Here is a 22,787-nt window from a genome sequence, read left to right as displayed (position 1 = left end):
AACCTGGGGAGATCAGATTCTAATCAGCAGTCCCCATACAGCTATAAAGCTCATTGGCTGACCTGAGTCCAATTGCCATTTCTCAAATGAACCTACCTCACAGTTGTGGGGAAAAGGAGGAGTGGAGGACCTTACACAAATGTCCCACTCAAGCCCTATTCTCACATTATGAAAGGGGTGTTGTCATGTTTATTTTGGAGCGGGCCTGCACTGTGGATCTAGACACATCAAATAAGTGTTTCAGTTAAACGCGTTGCAAACTTTGTATGAGAAATCGGTTTGGCAAAAACGGAACTCCGCAGCTCCACCTGGTGTCACAGTGTTAGAACAACAACACATATAAAGCACTTTTTCTTTGTCAATGTAGCTGAGTCCCCAGTTGCACAGAGCTTCCTACAGGAAAACAGGAGAGCGAGCTGGAGTTTATTTATCGAAAACCGCATGCGGAGAGGGCAAGATCTCGCACAAAATGGATGGGATCTTTACCCAAATCAGTGCCAACGGCAGTGACACTTCTCTGCTATGGCAGAGCCAGTGAGGTGCCCGTAGCAGAGCGTAGCCATGATGGCAAGAAGCCATGCATAGCCTCCTCATCCATGATTTGTCCAAGCCTGTTTCAAAGCCACTCAGGTTGGTAGCCGCCGCTGCCTCCTGTGGAAGCGAGTTCCACAGATAAACAATGTGCTGCATGTTGTTGTTGTTGTTGTTTAGTCGTGTCCGACTCTTCGTGACCCCCTGGACCAGAGCACGCCAGGCACTCCAGTCTTCCACTGCCTCCCGCAGTTTGGTCAAGGGAGGGGGAGATATATATTGTTTCTAGCTCTGTGGGCTGCCTGCAGCCCCACTCCTTTTCCCCAAAGGCACTGTAGAAGTTTCCCCTACGCCAAACAAATATGGGGAAAAGTACGATGTGCACATGGCCATAACTTCCGGATTCCATTTGAACGTCAGCCTATGCTGGGCAGGCGCCCGTCTCAAAAATAGAGAACCACTCTTCTCTTTCTATTTCCAAGGTGCCCGCTCCCCGCATGTTTCATAAACGCAGTAAAAATGAAGAGTGACGCACCCAGCTGATTGGAGTTTCCGGGTTCACTTTAGAGAAGCCGTTCTGGGTTGCATGGGCTGTGTTTGCACTGACAACATGTGTTTACATTGATATCTATATATATTTACAAACCTCGTTTTCCACCTTTAAAAAACTCAGAAAGTGGAGGACGAACTGTCTTGTTTTTATTCACCTTTTATCCTATCCATAGACTTACACCTTTCCCCCCCTTGCCAAACAACCTGAGAGATAGGTAAATCCTAAGAAACTGAGTGGGGGAGAAGAGCCCCGGTCCTTCTGAATCGTGGCGCAAAGCCCCAAGCACTACCCCTCACTTTCCCTTCCTGTAGTAGGAGAAACGCGCAGAGTCCTGCGGCGCATCCTACTTCCGTCCCGGAAGTGCTCAGGCGACGTGCGTATCTGTTCTTTTTTTGCATAGCGCTATGGTTCGCTTTCTCCTCGCTCGCCGGGAAGAGCCGCTGGGAGGAGCTTCGAGCTTCCCGTCATGCCTTGCGCGGGCACGGTTGCCCCAGCGACGGGGTGGGAGGGATTTGAAGCGGAGGGCGGCAAACGCCGCGGCGGCTGAGGGCGAGGGGCAGCTCCGAGGGAAGAGGCGGCGCCGACGGGAGCGCGATGGCGGAGCCCGGAGCGGCCTCGGGGGAGCTCAGCCTCATGGACAAAGGCGTCAAAAGGTGAGCGGCTGCAGCGGAGTCACGGAATCGTAGAGTTGGGCGGGGCTCCCCAGGGGTCATCTAGTCCAACCCTCGCAATACAGGAATCCGTTGGTTCGGGTCCCAGCAGGGCAGGATGAACCATCAAGCGAAAGAAGCACGTGCTTGGGGCATCCAGGGAGGGAGGCTCCGTGGACATTTTAACATTAATGGCCCCAAATTGCTCCTCTGAGCGTTCCTTTACTTAGTTGGAACTATATTGAATGTCTCAACGGAACCAACTGTCCAGCAAGGCCTGGGTTTAAGATTCCCATTCAAACATGAAGGTTAAGTGAATGGACAGGTGGCCGTCCTAATCACATAAAGGTAAAGGGGCCCTGACCATTAGGTCCAGTTGCGGACGACTCTGGGGTTGTGGCACTCATCTCGCTTTATCAGCCGAGGGAGCCGGTGTACAGCTTCCGGGTCATGTGGCCAGCATGACTAAGCCGCTTCTAGCGAACCAGAGCAGCGCACGGAAATGCCGTTTACCTTCCCGCCGGAGCAGTACCTATTTATCTACTTGCACTTTGACGTGATTTCGAACTGCTAGGTTGGCAGGAGCAGGGACCGAGCAACGGGAGCTCACCCCGTCATGGGGATTCGAACCGTCAACCTTCTGATCGGCAAGTCCTAGGCTGTGTGGTTTAACCCACAGCGTATAGCCCTAATTTGCAGGCTTGTGAAGATTGGAAGTTGTGGCAAGATGAACCTTATGGGAAGAGCGGGGTGAAAATGCATGGGCAGTTCCACCATTTAATTCTCACAACAACAACCCTGTAGGGTAGCAGTGAGAAAGAAGAACTGGCCTAGGATTCTCCATTGACTTTTCACAACTGCGTGGGGATCTGAACTTGCATCTCTCCCCAGTCCAAGCAGAAAGCTGGTCATACATCATATTGGCTTTCATCCCCAAGCGAGTGCAGCCTAACTGAGCAGAAGTAGCCAGAGTAGAGAGCCAGGCCTGAGCACTGGAAATGACCATGCTTACCTGCCTTGCAGACCATTTGAGATAGGCTACTTACTGCTTATTTTTATTAATTACGGTAGGATTCTCTATTGCCCCCCCCCAAATTATTACATCCTAATACCATTTGCTTTTTCATTTGTAGTTTAGCGGAGATACCTTTAAGCTCAAAACTTCACACACTCAACTTGCACTGTAACCAGATCTCCAGAATTGAAAGTCTTGGTCATATGTTGAACTTGCAGCATCTGGATCTCTCATCCAATCACATACATCGGATTGAAGGGCTGAGTTCCCTGACCAACCTGCGTACCTTAAACTTAGCTTGCAACTTGATAACAAAGGTTGAAGGTTAGTCCTTGGCTTGACTGGTTTTCTGTTCCTAGTGTGCATGTCACATGTAATGACTGTGTTTGGATGACACGGAAAATCAGTGCTAGTGCAAGCTTCCAGATCGCTCCTGCTGTACTCCTCCCCTAGCGTAAGCAGGAGTAACAAATCACATGCCTTGGCTTACTACAGTGTGTGAACCAGTGCTTGGCTTCAGATCTTGGTTTGCTTAGAGAGGAAATAAACTCCAAATCCTGGTTCACATGTTATAATAAACCAAGGCTTGTGGTTTGTTGCTCCTACTTGTGCTCAGGAGGAATGCAGTAGGAGCAGTTCAACAGTGTGTGCTGGTTTACTGTTTGTTCAATTGCAAACTCTAGTTTATGGCAGGGGTGGGGAACCTCTGGCCCTCCTAGTGTTGCTGGACTGCAGCTCTCATCAGCCCTAACAAGCATAGCCAATGACTGGGGATGTTGGGAGTTGTAGTTCAGCAACATCCGGTACCCTACACCTGGTTTGTAACTTGTTCGTTTCTCACTCAAACACAACCCACTGGCTTGTGAACTTATTATTATTATTATTTATTTTATTCATTTATGCCTTTCTCCCAGAACCGGGACTTAGTTAAACGTTCTTATAAAAACTCATGCTATTTTGTTTTATAATTAATTATAAGAGGAAGACCCCTCTCCTCCCCACCTCCAAGCTGGATTGGAAAGTTGGGGCTTCCTATGGTGGTTTTTGGCAACTCTGTCAAGTTGCTCCAAGTGCTTTGCTAGCCCAGTCCTCAAACAATCCTGTTTCCTTCCCCAGTTCCAAGCTGAGATAGAAAGTGGTGGGAGTGTCGTCTTACAATTGTGTTGGACCTCAGAACTGGAGACATAATTTGTTTATTAAATTTATATCCCACTCTTCCTCCCGAAGGAGCCCAGGACACTAGGGACATAATGTGAGGTCAGGAACAAGAGACAGTAACCGTAAATTCTGGCTTGGCTGCCGACCAACCCTAAACTGTGGACCCCTGTAACTGTTGCGACTTTATCTATTTTCTACATTATCTTAATGGCATATATTCTTTATCTGATCTCTGTGGTCAGTGATTTTTTTGTTTACCTTTTTCTTTCCCAGGACTGGAAAAGCTGTTTAACTTAACTAGATTGAATTTGTCTTACAACCACATACATGACCTTACAGGTAAGAGATTTTTGCAGCTCATCCCTCTGCATATCTACTTGGAAGTAAGTCTTACTATGTTTGATGTGACTTAACTCCCATGATGGCTTTGCGAGAATTGTTATTGCTGCTGCATACATCTAACAACTGCCAATAAAGTGTTCATGGGGTATTTTACAAAAGGAAAGGAAGAAAAGTAGTTTATTCTAAAAGGAATTACTTTTTCCACATAACACATTGTTTCAGCTACAGAACTCATTCCCTCAGGAAACAGTGATGGCTACCAACTTGGGTGGCGTCAACAGAGGATTAGACAAATTCAAGGAGGCTGAGACCATCAGTGGCTACTAGCCATGATGCCTGTGTTTTACCTCCACTATACTTCCAAATTCCAGTTGCTGAGAATCATATTTGGCCATTGTGAGACCATGATCCTGGTCTAGATGAGCCCTTGGCTTGATCCAGAAGGGATTTCCTTGTCTTTACACACCTTCTTGCTGAAAATGTTTTTTGACATACTGTGTCTGTTTTTACAGGACTTTTGTACCTTCATGGAGCCAATTTTAAAATTAGTTCTCTTGAGCTACACGGCAATTGTATAAGTAATATTAACCATTTACTCCAGTGCTTGGTGGGATTACAGTACCTGTCAAATCTTTCTTTGGAGAAGAGTGGAAAAAGTAACCCAGTGTGTGCAAAAATAGGTAAGAGTAGTGCACAGGAAACATTTATGACTCACTCTATTTGCATTTTGAAGATCAGCATTTCCAGCTGATCACCAGATCATGACTTGGATCCAGATAACTGTTGGCAGATAGAGAAAAGCACAAGTGCTGGTCCATGAATTATTGTGCTAAGGTTGCAGAAGACTTCTTGCAGCATGGCTGTGGCACCCCAGTTATAGAATGTCCCCCCCTCAGAGGCCAGGCTGACGCTAGCGTTGATCTTAGTTCAGCACCGGGGAAATCTTTGACTGCAGCTTAGTATTGATGTTTGCTTGATTTTAAAATTAATGGCTATAGCAGGTTTGCAATTTGCTGTTTTCGTATTCTGCCCTGAGATCCATTATAGGGCGGGTTATAAGTATTTTAATAAGCAAAATATTCATAAGGGTGTATTGCAATATAAAAAAACATGCTGAGAAGAAAGACGCAGACTGTACCATATAAAGTTCAGTGAACAATGAAAAAGTCTTGAGAAAGAGCTTGCGCAAACAGCAGAACTGTTTTGAAATCTTCTCATGTGGTGCTCTTTTGCTCCATTCAGAAATAGCCCTTCTGCGAGCGGTTGAGGCTTTCGGCTGCCAGAAGAACATCTCGGGAATGGATTGGAGCCTATAATTTAGTTCTTCAGTGAATGGTGTTTCAGATAATACAAGGTCCTCCAGATACAGTGGTATCTCGGGTTATGTACTTAATTTGTTCTGGAGGTCCGTTCTTAATCTGAAACTGTTCTTAACCTGAAGCACCTCTTTAGCTAATGGGGTCTCCTGCTGCTGCTGTGCCACGGAAGACGAATTCTGTTCTCATCCTGGAGCAAAGTTCTTAACCTGAGGTACTATTTCTGGGTTAGCGGAGTCTGTAACCTGAAGTGTATGTAACCTGAAGCGTATGTAACCCGAGGTACCACTGTACTTGATTCCAACTCCCATCAGCCTCAGCCAGCACAGCCAATTGTTTGGGATGATGGGGAGTCGTAGCCCAAAGCATCTGGTAGAGAAACTGGTTCCCCATCCCTCTGGTATTGGGATAATCAGATATGCTATACTGAAATGAATTTGCCTCACTGTTGGTGATGTTTAGACTGAAGCATGGAGCTTAATAGCTTCTGTGTTCTTCTTAGGCTACAGAGAGATCCTCCTTCAGGCTTTACCCCAGCTTACCATCCTAGATGGAAGGAATATATTTGGTGAACCAGTAAACTTGGCAGAAGCAAATTCAACAGATCTGAAGTGCTTAGAAGGCCTTTTGGACAGCTTGGCTTCATCCAGTTCTCCTGCAGATGAAGATGAGGTGCTGTGACTCCTGCATGTGTGTGGAGGGCAGTGGAGGGGGGCCTTTTTGTCTTTGAAAATGTCAAAGCAGTGTACGTCCCCCCCACTCCTCATCACTTATGCTTTGTTTCTTTTAAACAGACTTGCCTCAATATGCCAGTGATGACACCCCGTATTGATGAGGTGTTAGCTCAGTTTCGCCAGCGTGCCTGTACGCCTACCTGGCCCGCCACTAGCTCCTCCCCTGAGGGCATATCCTCTTCCGAGCCAGAAAGAATTAAACTGGACAGTGACATGAGAATAAAAAAATTAGAGGATCATATATCACAGCTGCTGGAAAAGGTAACAGTTTACATTTCCCCCTCTGGCTTGACAAATGTCTGTTTGCAGATGAACTTTGGAACATACGAAGCAGCCTTGTACCTAGTCAGACAATAGGCCCATCTAGTTCAGTGTTGTCTACATTGACTTTGCATCTCTCCTGGCCTGACATGGAGGTGCCGGGAATTAAATCTGGGTTGTTCTGAAAGGCAGGTGTTCTACCACTGAGCTAAAGATCTTCCCCAAATGTAGGATGGATCTACACTGGTTCTTTATAACATTAAAATGCATTATTAAAATGAGACAACAGAGGGCGCTGTGGAGCAGCGAGCCTTCGACAATGGGAAACTGCATTGAGAGTTATATAATGTTATATTTAATGACATTTTTACAGGTCAGTGTAGATCCAGCCGTAGTTATATTTGATACAGTTGTTCCATGTGACATACATATAGATTATATATTGTGCACCTATTACAGAGGCTTGGAATGACTGCAGCAAAGCTACCAACTGACTTGCCTGAAACAATTGACTTCCCTACCAATTTTTTCCCCATTTGGTTGCTTCTGGCTCATTCTCCTTGCTTTAATACCAAAGGTCTGAATTGAAAGGTCTGTAGTCCGTGACTTCGGACAGAGTATGATCAACAAGCCACTTGAGCTTCTGTAGTCCCAGAACTGCAGTGTGAATAAGCTTCAGAGTGCAGTATGAGTCATGCGCTTGAGAGCAAAATTGTTCTTATGGTCTGAGTGGAAAGTGCTGAAGCTTGCAGTCAAGGAGCTTAGGCTGGGTATTTTGGGAACTTAAAGGGGAGAAGAACCTCGCTTAATTGCTGCTTGAAGTAATAATGGACACTTCTTACTTTTGGAGTTAATACATTTTCACAGATTATCCTGCTGTAAGTGGCATTCAGTGTAATCAGCTACCCAAGACTGTCTAAAAGTAATAGGTCTAAAGATCAAGTAAGATAAAAAAATGAGCTCTAAATCCTTTTATTTTTAGGTGACTAAGACTTCAAAGGCTGGCGTTGCTCTTAATGTTCTCAAAGCAAAAAGGGACACAGATCTCACTTCAGAGAGTGGTGGTGAAAGTGGGAAAGAGAACAGAAAGGTAGCTAAAAGGAGCAAGATCCCCAGTTATCGAAAAGCCACTTCGTCTACAAAGTACCATTCTCAGAGAGGCAAAATTTCAGACAGGTATCTTCAGTTCGTTGATGTGTGCTTCCATATTCACATGCAGTCTTTTATCCATTTACTTGGGAGTAAGCCTCATTGAACTTGGTGGATTTCTGAATAGGCATGTCTAAAATAATGTTTTCAGTGGACTTTTTAGGTACTTCTAGTTGTTACCCTGAGATTATCTTGTGAGGCCCTTTGTGCCTCCTCCAGAAGAGGTCCGGAGTGTGGCAACACGAGAATGGGCCATTTCTGCAATAGCTCCCCATTTGTGGAATGCTTTCCCCGAGGAGTTTCGCCTGGTGCCTTCATTATACACCTTTAGGCGCCAGGCAAAAACGTTCCTCTTTAACCAGGCCTTTGGTTGACTGACATTCAATGGCCTTTTAAAATGTGGTTGGGGTGGTTGTTCTTGTCTTTATTGTATGTATTCTGTGTTTCTATATCACGGTTTTATCCTGTGAACCACCTTGAGACCTGCAGGTATAGGGCGATATACAAATTTAATAAATAATAATAATAGTTCAATTGGAGAGCAGTTTCGGTGTTAAAAATAAAACAGAAATGGTTTTGTGTGCTCATTTATGATCAAGTAAAAGCACAGAAAATTCTCCTTTAAGAATTTAGAAGGCATTCTAAATATATTTGGTAACATCTGGAAGTTTTTTTGTCCATGTATTGATGTGTGAGTTTAATTTATGTATCGTTTTAGGGCAGGAGAGCAGACTTGTGTAAAGTCAAAAATGCGAGGATCTCAAGTTAAAGAGGAAGAAAATTCAAGTCCAACTTCAGAAGTTCCGAGCTCAGATTTAGTGGGGAAATCGCCCAAGAATTTGGGTGCACAGAAAAACCAAATGAAAAAACTAAAACATTTAGATTCCAGTACTCAAGAAGATTCCACTTACAGGGTAGGTATATTTTACTCTTTTATTATTTCCAGGTACTTAAGGCTAACATGGTTTTCACACTAGCCATAAAAACTGGCACTAATATAACTATTGATCAACAGAAGTAGGAGTAACTTTCTAAATCGAAGTGGAGAGAACCCCTAAACTTGTAAGGCAACATGAGTGTTCTAGCTGTTGGTCCACTGAGCACAGGATCTCTTGCAGTTGAATCAGCTTATAGATATCATTATAGGATCACAGAAATACATCTGTAGAGATATTTTCAGAAGCAGCTTATGGTACACAGAGCGACTAAACTTTGAAGTGCAGTATGTCTCTCACATCTGCTTTCTCTTTTTTAAAAAATAATTTTTATTAACAGATCTATCATATCAAATCAAATCACATAAGTTCCGAATTACAGAGCCTAATTTTAAATTTTTGTTGGGGGTACCCATATTTCAAGTTCTGAAAGGGATCCAATCCTCTTGTTTCTCACATCTGCTTTCTCATGTTTTTTCCTTGCATCAGCACCTCCTTCAGCATTCTACTTTCTGTTTTGAACTTCAAAACTGGCTTTTCTTTTACAGTATGCACCTGACTAGCATTGCCACACGGACATTCTCATGCTTTTATGAAACCCATTGTTTGTTTTCCAGCATTACTAGACTTTACCTTTGCTGACCTTCGTTCTTCTACGTATTTGGAGCTGAAGTAGATCATTTCTTGATATGCCCAATATTGGTTTTTAAAGTTGGGATTTGTTAGTTGTTAAGTGAAAGCAATCCCTTTGCCTTAACTGTCTAGTAGCCTAGTTTTTAAACCCTTCCTATAGTGTGGCAGCCTGCAGTGTTGGAGTCATGGCCATATAGCACGTTATCTTTCGGGAGAATAAAGTGGGTGTCTATCATCTCCCTTCAGCGCCAACACCCTTCCTGCCCCAAAATGCATCCACCTTTCTTCTTAGTAGAAGCAATTCTTCTGCATTTGTAGTTTCTCCTTTGGAATATATGGGATCTCTGTCTTGTTCAGGCACTAATTCAAGAGCTGGATCAGGAGAGAGAGAAAAGGTGGAAGGCTGAACAAGCTGAAAAGAAACTGAGAGAAAATATCAAAGAGCTGCAGGACCAAGCAAAAGAAGAAAAGGGTATTCAAAGTATGGCCGTGTATACTACAGACCGGTAAGGATCCAGCATGTTAAAATGAGCTTCTGGAAATTAATTTATTACCAGTTTTTTCCCACTTGCATTTTTTCAGTCACCAGAGAGGGAGTATCTTAGAGCAATAAAATACAACTAGTTTCTGTAGGTATCTGTAGGTTTATTTGCAAATCAATAACTTTGAGTGTGTTTTAGGCTATAAATCTTCCACAAACCTGTTCTGTGTTACTACCCTTCAACGGGAGAACAAATTGTGTCAAAGGTGGATGGAGGTGCAGCTTTTCAGAAAACTGATCAACCTCGTCATCAGGGTGACACTATTAGCAATATTATAATTGACTTTGCCTTCAAATAATTTGAAGTGTGTTTGAAAAATCCTTGTTAGCACTTCTGGCATTTGAATATATGCAAATAACTCTGAGGATTATCTGCAAAATTTCTATGCATAGTTTATCCTTCATAAAAAGAATATTACTTTTACAACATTGCATTTCAGATATTGGTCTGGTTTGCACAAAATGCTAATTCTTGGTTTATTTACCAATGTGCTTTTGAAATAAATCATCTGAGCCCTTTCCTGTAGCTTAGCTATGGTTTGTTACTGCCAGCAATATGTGAAGGCATAGCTTTTTGCTGTTGGCTTGTGCACCTTGGTTTGTTTTAACTGTGACTTGACATTACATATGAACCCTTCCTTAGCTTAGGTTTGTTTGTTCACTGAACTACAAAGGCCATAGCAGCTGCAGAACAAACTTTGTAGAAACAAGCCATGGTTTCTATAATCCTCTGAAGTGGTTTGTATGATCATCTGTAGGACAACTTCATACTTGTGGCAAACTTGTGGTTTGTCAAACAAACCATGGCTTAGTGTAATGTGTGAATCAGGCCATTATTTCCTGACGATGAACATGGGTTGTGTTTGCTATTAAGCTACCTTTGCAGTTCCCACTCACCTTCTTGTGAATGTTTGTCAGTTGGATAAGTCCACATCCTTTTCAGCCTATAAGAACAGAAAAGTTGCTTGTTTTTCTGTGAAGGAAAGCCAAGCTGCTGAATTCAGCATCTATTGTCAAGTTTTGTGTGTTCTGTACTTGTGGGAATGTTGAAATATGCACAACCCTAATGGACATACCTGGACCTTGCTATGAGGATTTGACAAGGAGGCCATAGCTCAGTGGTAGAGGAATATGCTTTACATGGGAAAGGTTCCATGCTCAGTCCTTGGCTTCTCCAGGTAAGACTGAAAAATGCTCCTCCCTGAAATCCTGCAGTTTAGCATGGGCACTACTGTGCCAGATAGAATCTCCCTTGGAATACAGCAACATAAGGACTTCTACAAGCTTGATGCAGAAATGCTGAAACTGCACAAAGCTGGATGCCAAAGTATATTCCAGTAGTTTTAGGCAGATGATTTAACTCCTGAGTTAAATATTTACAGTTCTGCCTCTTGAACTTTGAGTGCTTTCTCGTTGCCCTTCTGGAAAAGCTTTCCCCTCCTCACTTAAAGACTTAGTTCTATCAACTATTAATACAACTCATTGCTTAGGTGGGGAGCATGACAAATACTGTACGAAACAGTAATTTGACCGGAGATCACTTAGGCACCGACTGTTGAGTGCTTCTGCCATTGACTAAAAACATACCTCTTCACCCAAGCTTTTCCTGACTGTTAATACCGGATCCTAGCATTTCTGGCTATTTTAATAGCAACTGATGTTTGCTGATACGGCTTTTTAAAATGGCTTTTTTATTTTCCTATAATCTGCCTTGGTTTTTAAAATGAAAGGTGGTATAAAATAATTTTAATAAGTAAAAATTAAATCCATTGTATAACCACAGGTCAACTTAGACATCATGCCAAATCATGGTTAAGGAAGCTGAACTGTTCCGGCATGATATCTGAATGGACAAGCCATAGTTATGTCTGGCCCTTTGCCTCTGGAGGTTGCTGTTCCATGAGTGTCAGAAACTGTCAGAAACTGAGTACTGGGAGTCGGGGAGCAGATGAGCAGGTTTAAAGCATGGCTTGCCTATATGCTTTGGAAATGTAAACTATGATTTGACCTTAAGTGATACACTGAGTATCAAAAGCTATACGATACTATGGTGGCATCTCTTCATACATTCCTAAACAGCGCCATTTCTTACTTTGAAAAAATAGTGATTTTGAATGAACGTGATGTTTTTCAGGCTAAAAGAGCTGGTTTTGAGAGAAAGAAATGCGAAAACCAAACTTCAGGTAGACATTCAGCATCTGAAAGACGAAGTTGAACGACTTCACAGGGAACTAGATCAATCACGACATAAAGTTGAGGATCAACAAAAGGCACTTCAGACTTTAGAAGAAACGCTGTCCAAAGTGGAGACTCAAAGAGCACAGCGGCAAGCTTCAGAGGTACAACCTTTGTTTCTCACTGAAGAAAATTAGTACTTACAGTTCAGTTAATCAGGTGTAAGGGAGAACTGGTCTGTTCTATCTTATCTCTCAACACCTCTGCATGATGAGTTGCACCTGCCAAAATTCTGTCTGCTACGTAGATTTAGAACTCAAAATTTTCTAGAGCATATTTTGGTTGAGACCATTGGCATGTTAAGATTCTGTTTTATCTGGTGTGTTCTAGCACTGGAGTGTCAGTATTTTCATTCTCCCATTCTCCCATTGCTGATGTAACATGACATCGAGCAAAGAACTAAATAACCCTGCATTTGCATTGGCTGCAATGGGAGAGCATCACCATATCCAGTTCCTGTAATCTCTACAGCTGGAAAAACTGCTGCTGCATAGTAAACCTTGTGCAGCTCCCTTCGTACAAAAGCCAGGGTTGGCTATAGGGCAGCACAACCAGTTCCACAGAATGTTACAACTATGACATACATAGTGTATTAAGCAGAACTGAAGGTGATGGGCGGGGGGGGGGGGGAACGGGACTATCCTTGACCTTGCACAGGGCATCACTGAAATTTGAAAGACCTTCAAAAGCTTCCTGTATAATTGCAGGGATGTGTGGCTAATTATCTTCAACTTTATGTTGAATAAAGTTATTGAATGGTACTGTGGATATGAGTGTGAGTCAAACAATGAAAGATGTGATTGGGGGGCAGGGGGAGTAATGTAAAAGTGTATTCCATGGGAGGGGAAGCTCTTTCAGCCTGAGAGCCATGGTACCTTCTGCCCAACTCCCAGTGCCACATGCTAGTTGTGCTACATCAAAAAGCTGATATGGGAAAGGAGGGCAAAACCAGAGCCAGATCTTTATGGAGTTTGCAGCTGAGGATAGAAATATTGATGCTTAATTCTCCATCTTCAGTCTGTCTGCCTCTGCCTGCCTGCCAATCTCTCTCTCTCTCCCCCCTCCCCCCCTCTCTCTCTCTCTCTCTCTCTCTCACACACACACACACACACACACACACACACACAACCGCATGGCAATTTGACTTGAAACTCTCTTGCATTGCCACTGACATAAGGCTGTTTTCAAGCCCAATTGCTTCATGGGTTTTTTAGGGGGGTAGGGGGTAGGAGTACATGCTAGCCAGAAAGATAAACATCAGGAGTTTTCCATGATGTCTCATGGTGAAGCTGGCAGCTCCGCCAAGATGTTTTGCTTGTAGTGCCAACTCTCAGCAACCATGATAGTGTGTTCCTTATCTTCCTTTGATACATTGCACAGAGGAAGCAAATTCAAGCTGCAGAATTAAAAGTTTCAGCGTCTGAGAGAGAAGTGCAATTGCTTCGAATTTCTTTGCAGCAACAAAAAGAGAAGGTGGAACAAGTCCATGAACTTCTTATGCTGAGAGAGCAGGAACACAGGTATGTGCCTCAAGACAATCCAGAAAGCACAGGAATACATTAGTTGTGCATTTAAAAAAAAAGTTCAGCTTTGTGTTGTTGAAAATAGACAGCCTGCACTTAGCTGTAGTCTAAAGCCCCATTTAAGATGTTAGGACTTACTTCTGAGTAGTTGTGGTTAGGATTGTGCTGTAAATTTATCTTTTTCTAATTCAGACACCTTCTCTTGCAGAAAGCATTTTGCAAGTTTTGAAAGTGGGATTCCTTGGTTGGGCATAACAACCAAGGCTAAAACTTCTGCATGTAGTTATTCCCATGGTCAGACAGTAGAATATTCTATTAAAAGAAAGAGAGTGCAGAGACAGTTAATTCTGTACTTCATACAGAAGAATTCATTAGGTTTTCCCAGCAAACCGAAACTACCATTTGCTGATTTTAGCAAGATTATAAACAGGCAAAGATGCCTTTTTAAAGGGAGCAAGTCCTGGTGGTAAGAAATGGTTGTAAGTAAAGTGCTATCCAGGCAGTCTTGTATCTTAATTAACATCTGTGATCTCAAGAATCATTTGAGCCTCATCTCTGCATACGTGGTATCTAAGAACTAAGAAGTACAGTGGTACCTCAGGTTAAGTACTTAATTCGTTCCGGAGGTCCGTTCTTAACCTGAAACTGTTCTTAACCTGAAGCACCACTTTAGCTAATGGGGCCTCCTGCTGCTGCCGCGCTGCCGGAGCACAATTTCTGTTCTCATCCTGCAGCAATGTTCTTAACCTGAAGCACTATTTCTGGGTTAGTGGAGTCTAAAACCTGAAGCGTATGTAACCTGAAGCGTATGTAATCCGAGGTACCACTGTATGGAAGAACGCCCATCTGCAGACATGCACTCCTCATTTCTTTTACTGTGTAGCTTCTCACTCATAGGTCTTGTTATTCCAGAAAAGAACTTGAAACTAGAGTTACATTGACCGGCTCAGAATTCCAAGAAGCTTTGTCAAAAGAAGTGGCCAGAGAGCAGCAGAGGCACGAACATCATATTAAAGAACTGCAGGGGAAGAATACTCTGCTGCACCAAAAGTATAAGGATCTAGAGGATGAGTTTCGTTTTGCATTAACGATAGAGGCCAGAAGATTTACTGAGGTAAGAAATAGAAAGTGTATGAGGAGATCTATATTAGGAATTCTTCTGCTAAAACAGAAATGATTTTCCTTTTTTCATAGCAGTACATTTGCAACAATAAGTTCATTCCGCATTTTTAAAGAGTCTGTGCTCTGGAACTCCATTTTATTTTATCTGTGTTTTTATTTTTATTGCATTATTTTATCACACATGTGTTTGCTGTTCTGGGTTTCTTTGGGAGGAAAATATATCAGCATATAAATTTAATAAATAAATAAATACAATCAATAAGATCCATATATTAGGGGTTTTTTTATATTGTAATTTTATGTTGCGAACCGTCCTGAGATCTACGGATGAAGGGCAGTATATAAATTTAATAACTAAATAAATTCAGTTTTTACTAAATAAACATATCTGTTAATTAGCTGCTATAAAATTGATTAGTGCTTTTATGCAAACTTTGACGATACACTCAGGCTGCAATATGCACTGGCTTTGGAGCAAATCCCATTGAACTCAATGCTGCTCGCTTCTGTATAGATGTGGATAGGATTGCACTTGTCAAGTTACAAAATTAAGAAACTTGACAGTGCAAACCTAGACACATTTACTCAAAAGTAAGTCCCACTGCGATTTACTCTCAGGTAAGTGTGTATAAAATTGAAGGCTTTGTGTTTTTATTGGCTTAAATCAGTGTGTTGTATATAATTTTTTAATTTTCAGATACTGCCAAGCTAAATTGTGTCAAGCTAAAATACATTGCACACGTACCGCAATAATTGTATTTTAGCAACTAACTAATGTGTTATAGGAAGTAATTTCATAAAGTTTAAAAAACTTATAAAACTAGTCTTCATTCTCCCCACACTCATTTTACTCTTAGAAATACCTGTTTTTCCGATTCTAGTGCAACAGCTGCTCACTTATGCAACAGAAATCTGCTTGTACAGTGGAACCTCGGTTTTTTTATGGTAATCTGTTCCAGAAGATTATTTGACTTCCAAAATGTTCAAAAACCAAGGATAAATGGGCTGGCTGCAAAGTCAATGGGGGGAAATGAAAAACACGCCTCAGCAGCAGTTCTACTTCCAAGGCGCGTTCAAAAACGGAAGCAATTACTTCTGGGTTTTCTGCGTTCGGGTTCCGAAATGTTTAGCTTCTGAGACGCTTGAAAACCAAGGTTCCACTGTACAACAAGGCAAGGCTCTCCAGCCCTCCTGTACGCCCCCAAAATCTGCTGCACAGTATCCTCCAATTCTCTGGAGCAGATTTTGGGGACTGCATGCAGGAAGAGAGGAGGAAGAAGGTCTGTGGCATTTGTAGATGCCCACTTGTGTTACATTACATCTCGCCCCTAAACAACTCCAAACACTTTTTCTGTGCCTGCAGAAGAGCTGACTTAGTTATAGAAGGAACCCTGGTTTAAAATGCTTAGCCACTGTCTTCCTTCAGTTCATTCAAGTAACTCTTGAAAGTATCCTTCAGCAAACATATACTGCTTAAAGGATCACCTCCAGCTCAGAAATGTATTATGACTGATGATGTTTTTCCCGAAAGTTTCCGCATCCTCAAAGAAAAGCTGCTTAAAAGTTCATGTTAAGATATTACATGCTTTCATTAATTTCAGTTCTATTTTAAATTGAGGAACTTACTATAGCTTTTATATATAGTTTTTAGTCTTTTCTCTTTTTTTGCTAACTGGTGATATTCAGCATCCATTTTTAGTTCATAATTTGGAATAAATATTGAGCCTCTCTATTCCAAAAATGCAAGGTAATATTCGGTGTTTAATGTCATGTGTTTTCAAATTAACCTCTTGTCATTCATTCGAAAGTTACCTTGCAGTTTTTATTGTGTAAGAAATAACTCACACGTAGCAATAACCTTTCTCATAATTTGCAATTTGTTTCCCCTTGCTGAAATAGGTTAAAGAAGGCTTTGACAATGTTGCTGCCGAGCTGGCAGAACATAAGCATCTTCTCGCTCAGTCTCTGCAAAAAGAAAAGCAATCGGCCACCCTAATCCAAGAGCTGACATCCATGGTAAAAGAACAAAAAATGAAGATTGCAGAATTAATCAGATCGAAGCAAGAAACAACACACAACTTGAGAGTATGCATTAATAGGCTTATCTAACTTTTGTATGTTGTCTTCTGTACACTGCATTTTGTGTTAATACACAGAAGACTGTTGTCAATCAACAGCATGAAACATTGAATGGCACTGCAGCTTCAAATACAGTGAAAGCCTTCTTTCACAATGGCATGTGTCCTTTTTCTTTTTGTCAGAGTCAAATCCGAACTCTTGAAAATATGGTGGAGGAAGATAAACAGGCGACTATTCAACTTGAGCTTCTTAAACAGGAGAAATCAAAACTTATTTCACAGATAACAGCCCAGGAATCTGTAATTGACGGATTAAAAGCGGAGAGGAAAATATGGGGACAAGAGTTGGCGCAACAGGGTAAATACTTGTATTCTGCTTTGGTAGGATGCTGATAAAGAACAAAGTGAAACTTAAACCTGCATGTTAAGCCTCTGTAAGAATGCAAAGTGTCTACATTCTAATGGTGTTGCAATGGGCTGTACTGGCAAAAAGCTCCGTAGCTGCATCGCTTGCATCTATTTCCTAATGCATCACAGCTTTATGTTTTGGTAGTGCTTTACACAGTAGAGGCATTCATCCCCAATCTGGCATGCTCCTGTATCACACGCATAAGAGCTGCTGATAGTGTCTAGGTGTCCTTCCAGCAGTATCATGATTTTCCAGAAATGAATTTCCAAAATACTATTTACTAAGAAAAGGTTGTTCTGTTAATGAGACTCGGGTGTGTTTTTTCATTCTTAAGCTAAATAGGTTAACAATTTTCAAACAGTTACTACAGTAGCCTAAACAAAGAGGCATTTAAGAAAGCCTGGATGCCCGATGTTAATTTTCAGACATGGAGAAGAGGGGGGTGGTTTTGACTGCTTTGCAATCTGTTAACACGACAAATTAACTTCATTATCTGCAGCACTGAAAACATAGACTTTGTTTTGTGTCTCCCTCCGCAGGAGCATCTCTTGCTCAAGATCGGGGGAAACTGGAAGCCAAAATAGAAGTACTAACTAGTGAGAATGAGACCCTGAGAAAACAAATCGAGCGCAACAACGACACATTGAAGATTAAGTCTAAAATAGTGGAGGATCAAACAGAAACAATTAGAAAGTTGAAAGAAGTAAGGGTTGTTGTTTTTTAACAAACTTGCCTGAAAACAGATACTGAATACAATAAAGGTTCTTGTAATGATATAGGAGGGGAAAGCAAAGAAATGGCACAACAATTGTGCATGGGTTGTCTTCAAAATGTTATCCATCAGTGATAGAGGTATAATGGCCATTCTTTTCTGACAAGTGTCCTCTGCTTTTAACTATAGGAGACTAAGTAAGCAGAGTTTTTCCTGTTGATCCACTTTGCACCTTGAAGTTTTAGCTGTGGTCCAGGGCAAATATATTGATAAAATTGTTCTCAAGGCCTCACAGGACCGAGATGAGCAGATAAGAAAGCATCGTGAAGAAAGTACTGAAATGCAGAAGAGACTTCAGGTGCAACTAGAGGGAAGAGAGACTCAGTTGGATGATCTCATGGAAAAACTGGAAAGGCAAAATGAGAGGAAAGAGGAACTCAAACAGCAGTTGCAGGAAAAAGAAGCAGAGCTTGAAGATATCAAGAAAACTTATAGGTACTAACTAGTAATGCTGCTAAATTAATGTTAGTAATGCTAAAGTGTCAGTAAGCCATATTGAGGCAGAATGGGAAGCTTTTCTTTTCCTATTACAAAAACTTGAAAAGTAGGGATATGGTTTTCGTTGTAGCACGAGTAAGTCTCTGAAGCTTCTGTGAAAATGTCCATTACATTTCAGTGCGATGAATAAAAAGTGGCAAGATAAAGGAGGATTGTTGAGCAAATTGGAAGCACAAGTCAAACAAATGAAAGAAAATTTTGATATAAAAGAGAAGCAGCTGATTGAGGAGAGAGATAAAAGTATTCAGGCACAAAAGTAAGTTGCTATATTTGACTTTCTGATCGTATTAATGTGAATTTATTCAAGACAGTCAGATTTTTTATGTATTCTTCATGAAAGATCTTGCAGAACAGGGTGTCTTTCAGAGAAATTAGAGAAAGAAATTTTCTTTCCTGAATGGCGGTTGTGGCTTTGGGGGAAGCTTTTCGTTTGCAGTATGGCATATAATGAAAGTTCTATTGGTGAAAGGTGCTCACAACTGTCATTACAATACTGTTTGTTTTTATCCCTAATTAAACTGAAAATTCATAAAGGACCACCTGTAGCCTGACAAAATTTGAAAGCAATTCTTTAGCCCAATTTTATGAACTCTAGGAGGTGACATAAATATCTGTTGGTATTTGTAAAAAGAGTTCCCCTGTGGAAACCTAGTACATTTCTGTTTTATCTGTGGGGAAAAATAAAAAGGGTTCTTTCCATTCACGGAAGGACTTCCAATCCAATAGAGGTTTTGGTTGGACGTATGTGGTGGAAGCCATTTTTTTCTGATACTGCTTACTCTATAGGCCCTCTTGCCTTCTAACAGCTGCTCCAGAGGAATTGAAATAATGTGGGTGGTGAGGAAATTTGCCTCCCCCCCCCAACTCTTCCTTTCAGCAGAGCTTCCCGAGTAAGGAATTCTGTTCATGGGAAGCATGGATGGCATCCCAGAAGTTTATGGTTTAAACTTGCAAGAGATCCATGCTTTTCCCCCTTAACATATTTCTCCAAATTTCTAGTGTATACATACACAGTCTCTGCTAATGTGGTTTCTGTAACAAAATATCTAGAAAATTGAGATTACAGTAGAAAAAATCCAGTCAGAAAATGCTGCTTACAATATGTGAATGAGTTACTGGGATGTACTTAGTAAATAATGTTTTCTGACTGTAGGAGAATAGTTCTCTACACAACATGCATATCTCAATAATAGTGATATAGATATAAGGTTTAAGAGTTCATTTTGTGTTTAGGGCAGTGGTGGAAAAGCTGCATTCTATGGATGATGCTTTCCGAAGACAACTTGAATCAACGCTAGCAGCACATCAAGCAGAACTGCTGCAGTTAGCAAATGAAAAGCAACAACAAATTGCGGCAGCAAATGAAAAGGTGATAGATAATGCTAAAAGCACCCAAATGTTGTTTCACTTTTAAAAAACACATTAAGCAAATAAATCTGCTAGTTTTTGTTTGCTAACAATGTGTAGATAACTCCTTGATTACTGCAGCTACCGCAGAAGAATGATCAGCAGATGCAAGATATGGAAAGCTGACCTTCTGATATAGTTGGATCAGAAAAAAATACATAAAATTCGTTCTTTTGACAATGTCACCCACTACCAGTCTGTATTCAAGGTGATGGGGCTTAACCTGTAAAGCTTCTATGGGCTGGCTGCTGCCTATTACTGAATATTCACGTGGCCTTAAGGTTGACGAGTGGTGCCTTGCTGAAAGTCATATTTGTACTGATAGATCTAGAAAAACACACTGCATAATTCTCAGTAACAGTGGTTGGTTGTTCATTCTTAAAAAATTTAATGAAAGGGCTGCTAGAGACCCTTTTTTGTAATTTCCCATTAGGAAACTTTTGGAAGTTTGAGTGAAATTAGTTTAAGGATGAATGTGTTCTCTAGTTAGTCAGTGCAGGTACATGGTAGTGGTCCTCTGTCTTTGTGAGGAACATTTACTGAAAATTGGAATGGATCTAAATAAAAGACTACAGAAGGGGGTTGGCAGAAGCCGATTTTCTTGTCTTCCCCAGTAGCCCATGTCCTCCCCCCCCCCAAAAAAAAGGGTTGGGGCAGTGGTTTTCAATCAGTGCACCGTGGGCACCCTGGGGTGCCTTGAATGATGCTCAGGGGTGCCACGGGCAACACTGACCTCTGTCCCTCTTTCCTTCCCTCCTCCTCCGATGCCCTTTTGTGTCTCTGCCTCCCAAAGGCTTGCACAGCTGTCTACTGCAGCAGCCCTGACTATAAGCTCCGCAGGCGAATGGTGCCTCTGAGAGGCACCTCTCTTTGGTGTAGAGGGAGCTCAGAGACCAGGGACTCCCAAGGAGAGGGGAGAAGGCCTCCACAAGGGAGGGTGTTTGAGAACGGGTGAGAGGCTACTGACACTGTAGGCAAGGGGTGACATAACAGGGCTCCTAAGCCCCATAGGGATGCCGCGGAGAGAATGTAGTTGGTGAAGGGAGCGGCGGACTCAAAAAGGTTGACAACCTCTGAATTGGGGAATCCTACTAAGCCAGGAGGGTGTTGAGGAGTCGAGTCTGAAAAGGCAGTCAGCTTCCATCAGCCGCTGTATGTATGCTTTTCCCTGGTTGCAGCCCATTAATGTTTCATTATTGTATATTGTATACATTTAAAGTATATTTTTAACTTTTTAAAGTGTAATGGGTTTTGCACGATAGGCATTACCTTTTACGTAGTCTCCATGAAATGTATGTTGGTGCTTTCGCAAATGTAACCTCTTCAGCCGATTTCAAACTTCTACCTACCTTTCTATAACATCTTCGGAAAAAATGAAAAAGTTCCTATTATATCTTACGTATCTTTCATTGCACAAACAGACCACAAGTTTACAACAGGTGTGGTTCATAACAGATGTAAATTTTATTTCAGGTTTACCAAGTTGAAGAAGAAATGCGTCAGCTCTTGCAAGAGACTGCAAGCAATAAAAAGGCCATGGAAGAGAAAATCAAACGATTGACAGTTGCTTTGAGTGACATTCAGCAGGAGCTCTGAAGTACAGGGACACTCCTGTAGAGGCATACAAAATTCAGTAAGATAGTCGGTCTTGATGGGCACAACTATGACATTAGCCATTTATTCAAAGTTAGTCTCCTGAAAAAAAATGCTGCATATTGGCATGACTTATATCTGCACTTTATGTATAATATTTTCAAAATAAATAGTTACCTTTCTTAAATTACTGATTTACTAAAGAGGCAATTCAAAGGCTTGAATAACTTCTGGAAACTTGGAAAGGTTTTAAAAAGTGGTCTTTGCTCTCTGCCATAGTGCTGAAATGAAGAATCCTATATATGGGGAAGTGAGAAATATGGTCTTGTGGAACCACTGCTGTATCTTGCGGGACACCAAGCCAGGAGGGATGGCTGCAACAGCGTCACATCCAGCAACTGACCTACTTTTTCCCACTCTTGACTGGAGTGGCAGGTGTCTGAATTTTCTTATGCTCTACAAAACCACTGTCTCGCAGCACAACATAGCACTCTGGGACACAAGGTTCCCCTCTCCTCAGGGTGTATTTATTTCTGCTAAGTGTGAGGCCAAGATAAGCAACGAAGGCTCACACACAGGGCCGTCTTAACCGCGGGTGTGAGGGGTGCATGGCAACCGAGCGACGGGCTCAGGGGCACCAGGCCGAGAGTCCCTGGCCGAGCGTTGAAGTCTACGGAAGAGCCACGTCGGCTCGTTCCGGACTCCCAACGCTCACTGCCGAACTCGTGCAGAGTCGCCCGCAGCAGAAAAGCCTGCGGAAGGAGCCATGAGAAGGTGGCCAGATGTGCCGCCTCAGCTCTGGAGCGCCCGTGCCAGGTGGAGCAAGGCGCGCAGGAATTCCCCTCCTTGGTTTAGCTGCGGTCGAAGAAGACTTGACGGTGAGCGGCTGAGGAGAGATGGTGCCGCTGGGACAAAAGGCTGAGGCTGGAAGAGGTGATGGGAGCAACGAGAAAGCAAATGCTGAGCTCACTCTGGCAACGGAGAAGGCGCTTCCTTCCCACCTTCCAGTCCTTCAGCATTCCAGGTTCACCACTTAGTCTTCATTATATGTCCTCCCCATAGGATGTCCTGCACCTGCTGGAGTATTTTTGTACTTTTGCAAACTTTGGGGGCAAATAACCTTCCCCTTGGGCATGAATGGTGTCACTCTGGCTACATGAGGACCCACCCTTGGAGAAGGGGGCACACTGTTAGCACAGGTCTCTCTCTTCCACGATCACCCTATAGCCCCTTAAATGCACTGTTTTTAAAGCCAGCAAGTTCCGGGGAAGCGTTTGCATTATCCCAGTCTTCTCCAACCGGTTGTCTTGAAGAGGATTCTGGACTACGATG

The 22,787-nt window shown here is 42.3% G+C and overlaps 1 protein-coding gene across 2 annotated transcripts; it reads left to right on the top strand.

The window, feature by feature from the left end:
- Positions 1–1,591: 1,591 nt before the first annotated feature.
- LRRCC1 (leucine rich repeat and coiled-coil centrosomal protein 1) lies at positions 1,592–21,642 on the top strand. 2 transcript variants are annotated; one of them, XM_081873303.1, is made up of 19 exons: positions 1,592–1,737; positions 2,868–3,073; positions 4,181–4,246; positions 4,762–4,929; positions 6,068–6,237; positions 6,360–6,560; positions 7,543–7,736; positions 8,428–8,623; positions 9,635–9,783; positions 11,953–12,157; positions 13,512–13,573; positions 14,489–14,690; positions 16,598–16,783; positions 16,960–17,134; positions 17,725–17,888; positions 18,184–18,392; positions 18,574–18,711; positions 19,689–19,824; positions 21,336–21,642. In XM_081873303.1, the coding sequence occupies exons 1-19, from the start codon at positions 1,679–1,681 to the stop codon at positions 21,456–21,458; spliced, it is 3,009 nt and encodes a 1,002-aa protein (XP_081729429.1). In that variant the 5' UTR covers positions 1,592–1,678; the 3' UTR covers positions 21,459–21,642. The 2 variants fall into 2 exon arrangements, with proteins under 2 accessions (XP_081729429.1, XP_081729428.1); XM_081873302.1 differs by having other exon boundaries at positions 13,434–13,573.
- The last annotated feature ends 1,145 nt before the right edge of the window (positions 21,643–22,787 follow it).

This window comes from Podarcis erhardii, assembly GCF_964252035.2.
Source record: "Podarcis erhardii genome assembly, chromosome: 8".
NCBI lineage: Eukaryota > Metazoa > Chordata > Lepidosauria > Squamata > Lacertidae > Podarcis > Podarcis erhardii.
Note: the sequence above shows the minus strand (reverse complement) of the source record. Positions and strands in the feature narration are given on the sequence as shown.

Excerpts from the sequence above, each read along its gene's own strand:
- LRRCC1 (XM_081873302.1), top strand. The coding sequence starts at position 1,679 with ATGGCGGAGCCCGGAGCGGCCTCGGGGGAGCTCAGCCTCATGGACAAA. Across the intron at positions 13,574-14,488 it reads CTGAGAGAGCAGGAACACAG|AAAAGAACTTGAAACTAGAG; the intron begins GTATGTGCCTCA and ends TTGTTATTCCAG. Across the intron at positions 18,393-18,573 it reads GATATCAAGAAAACTTATAG|TGCGATGAATAAAAAGTGGC; the intron begins GTACTAACTAGT and ends ATTACATTTCAG.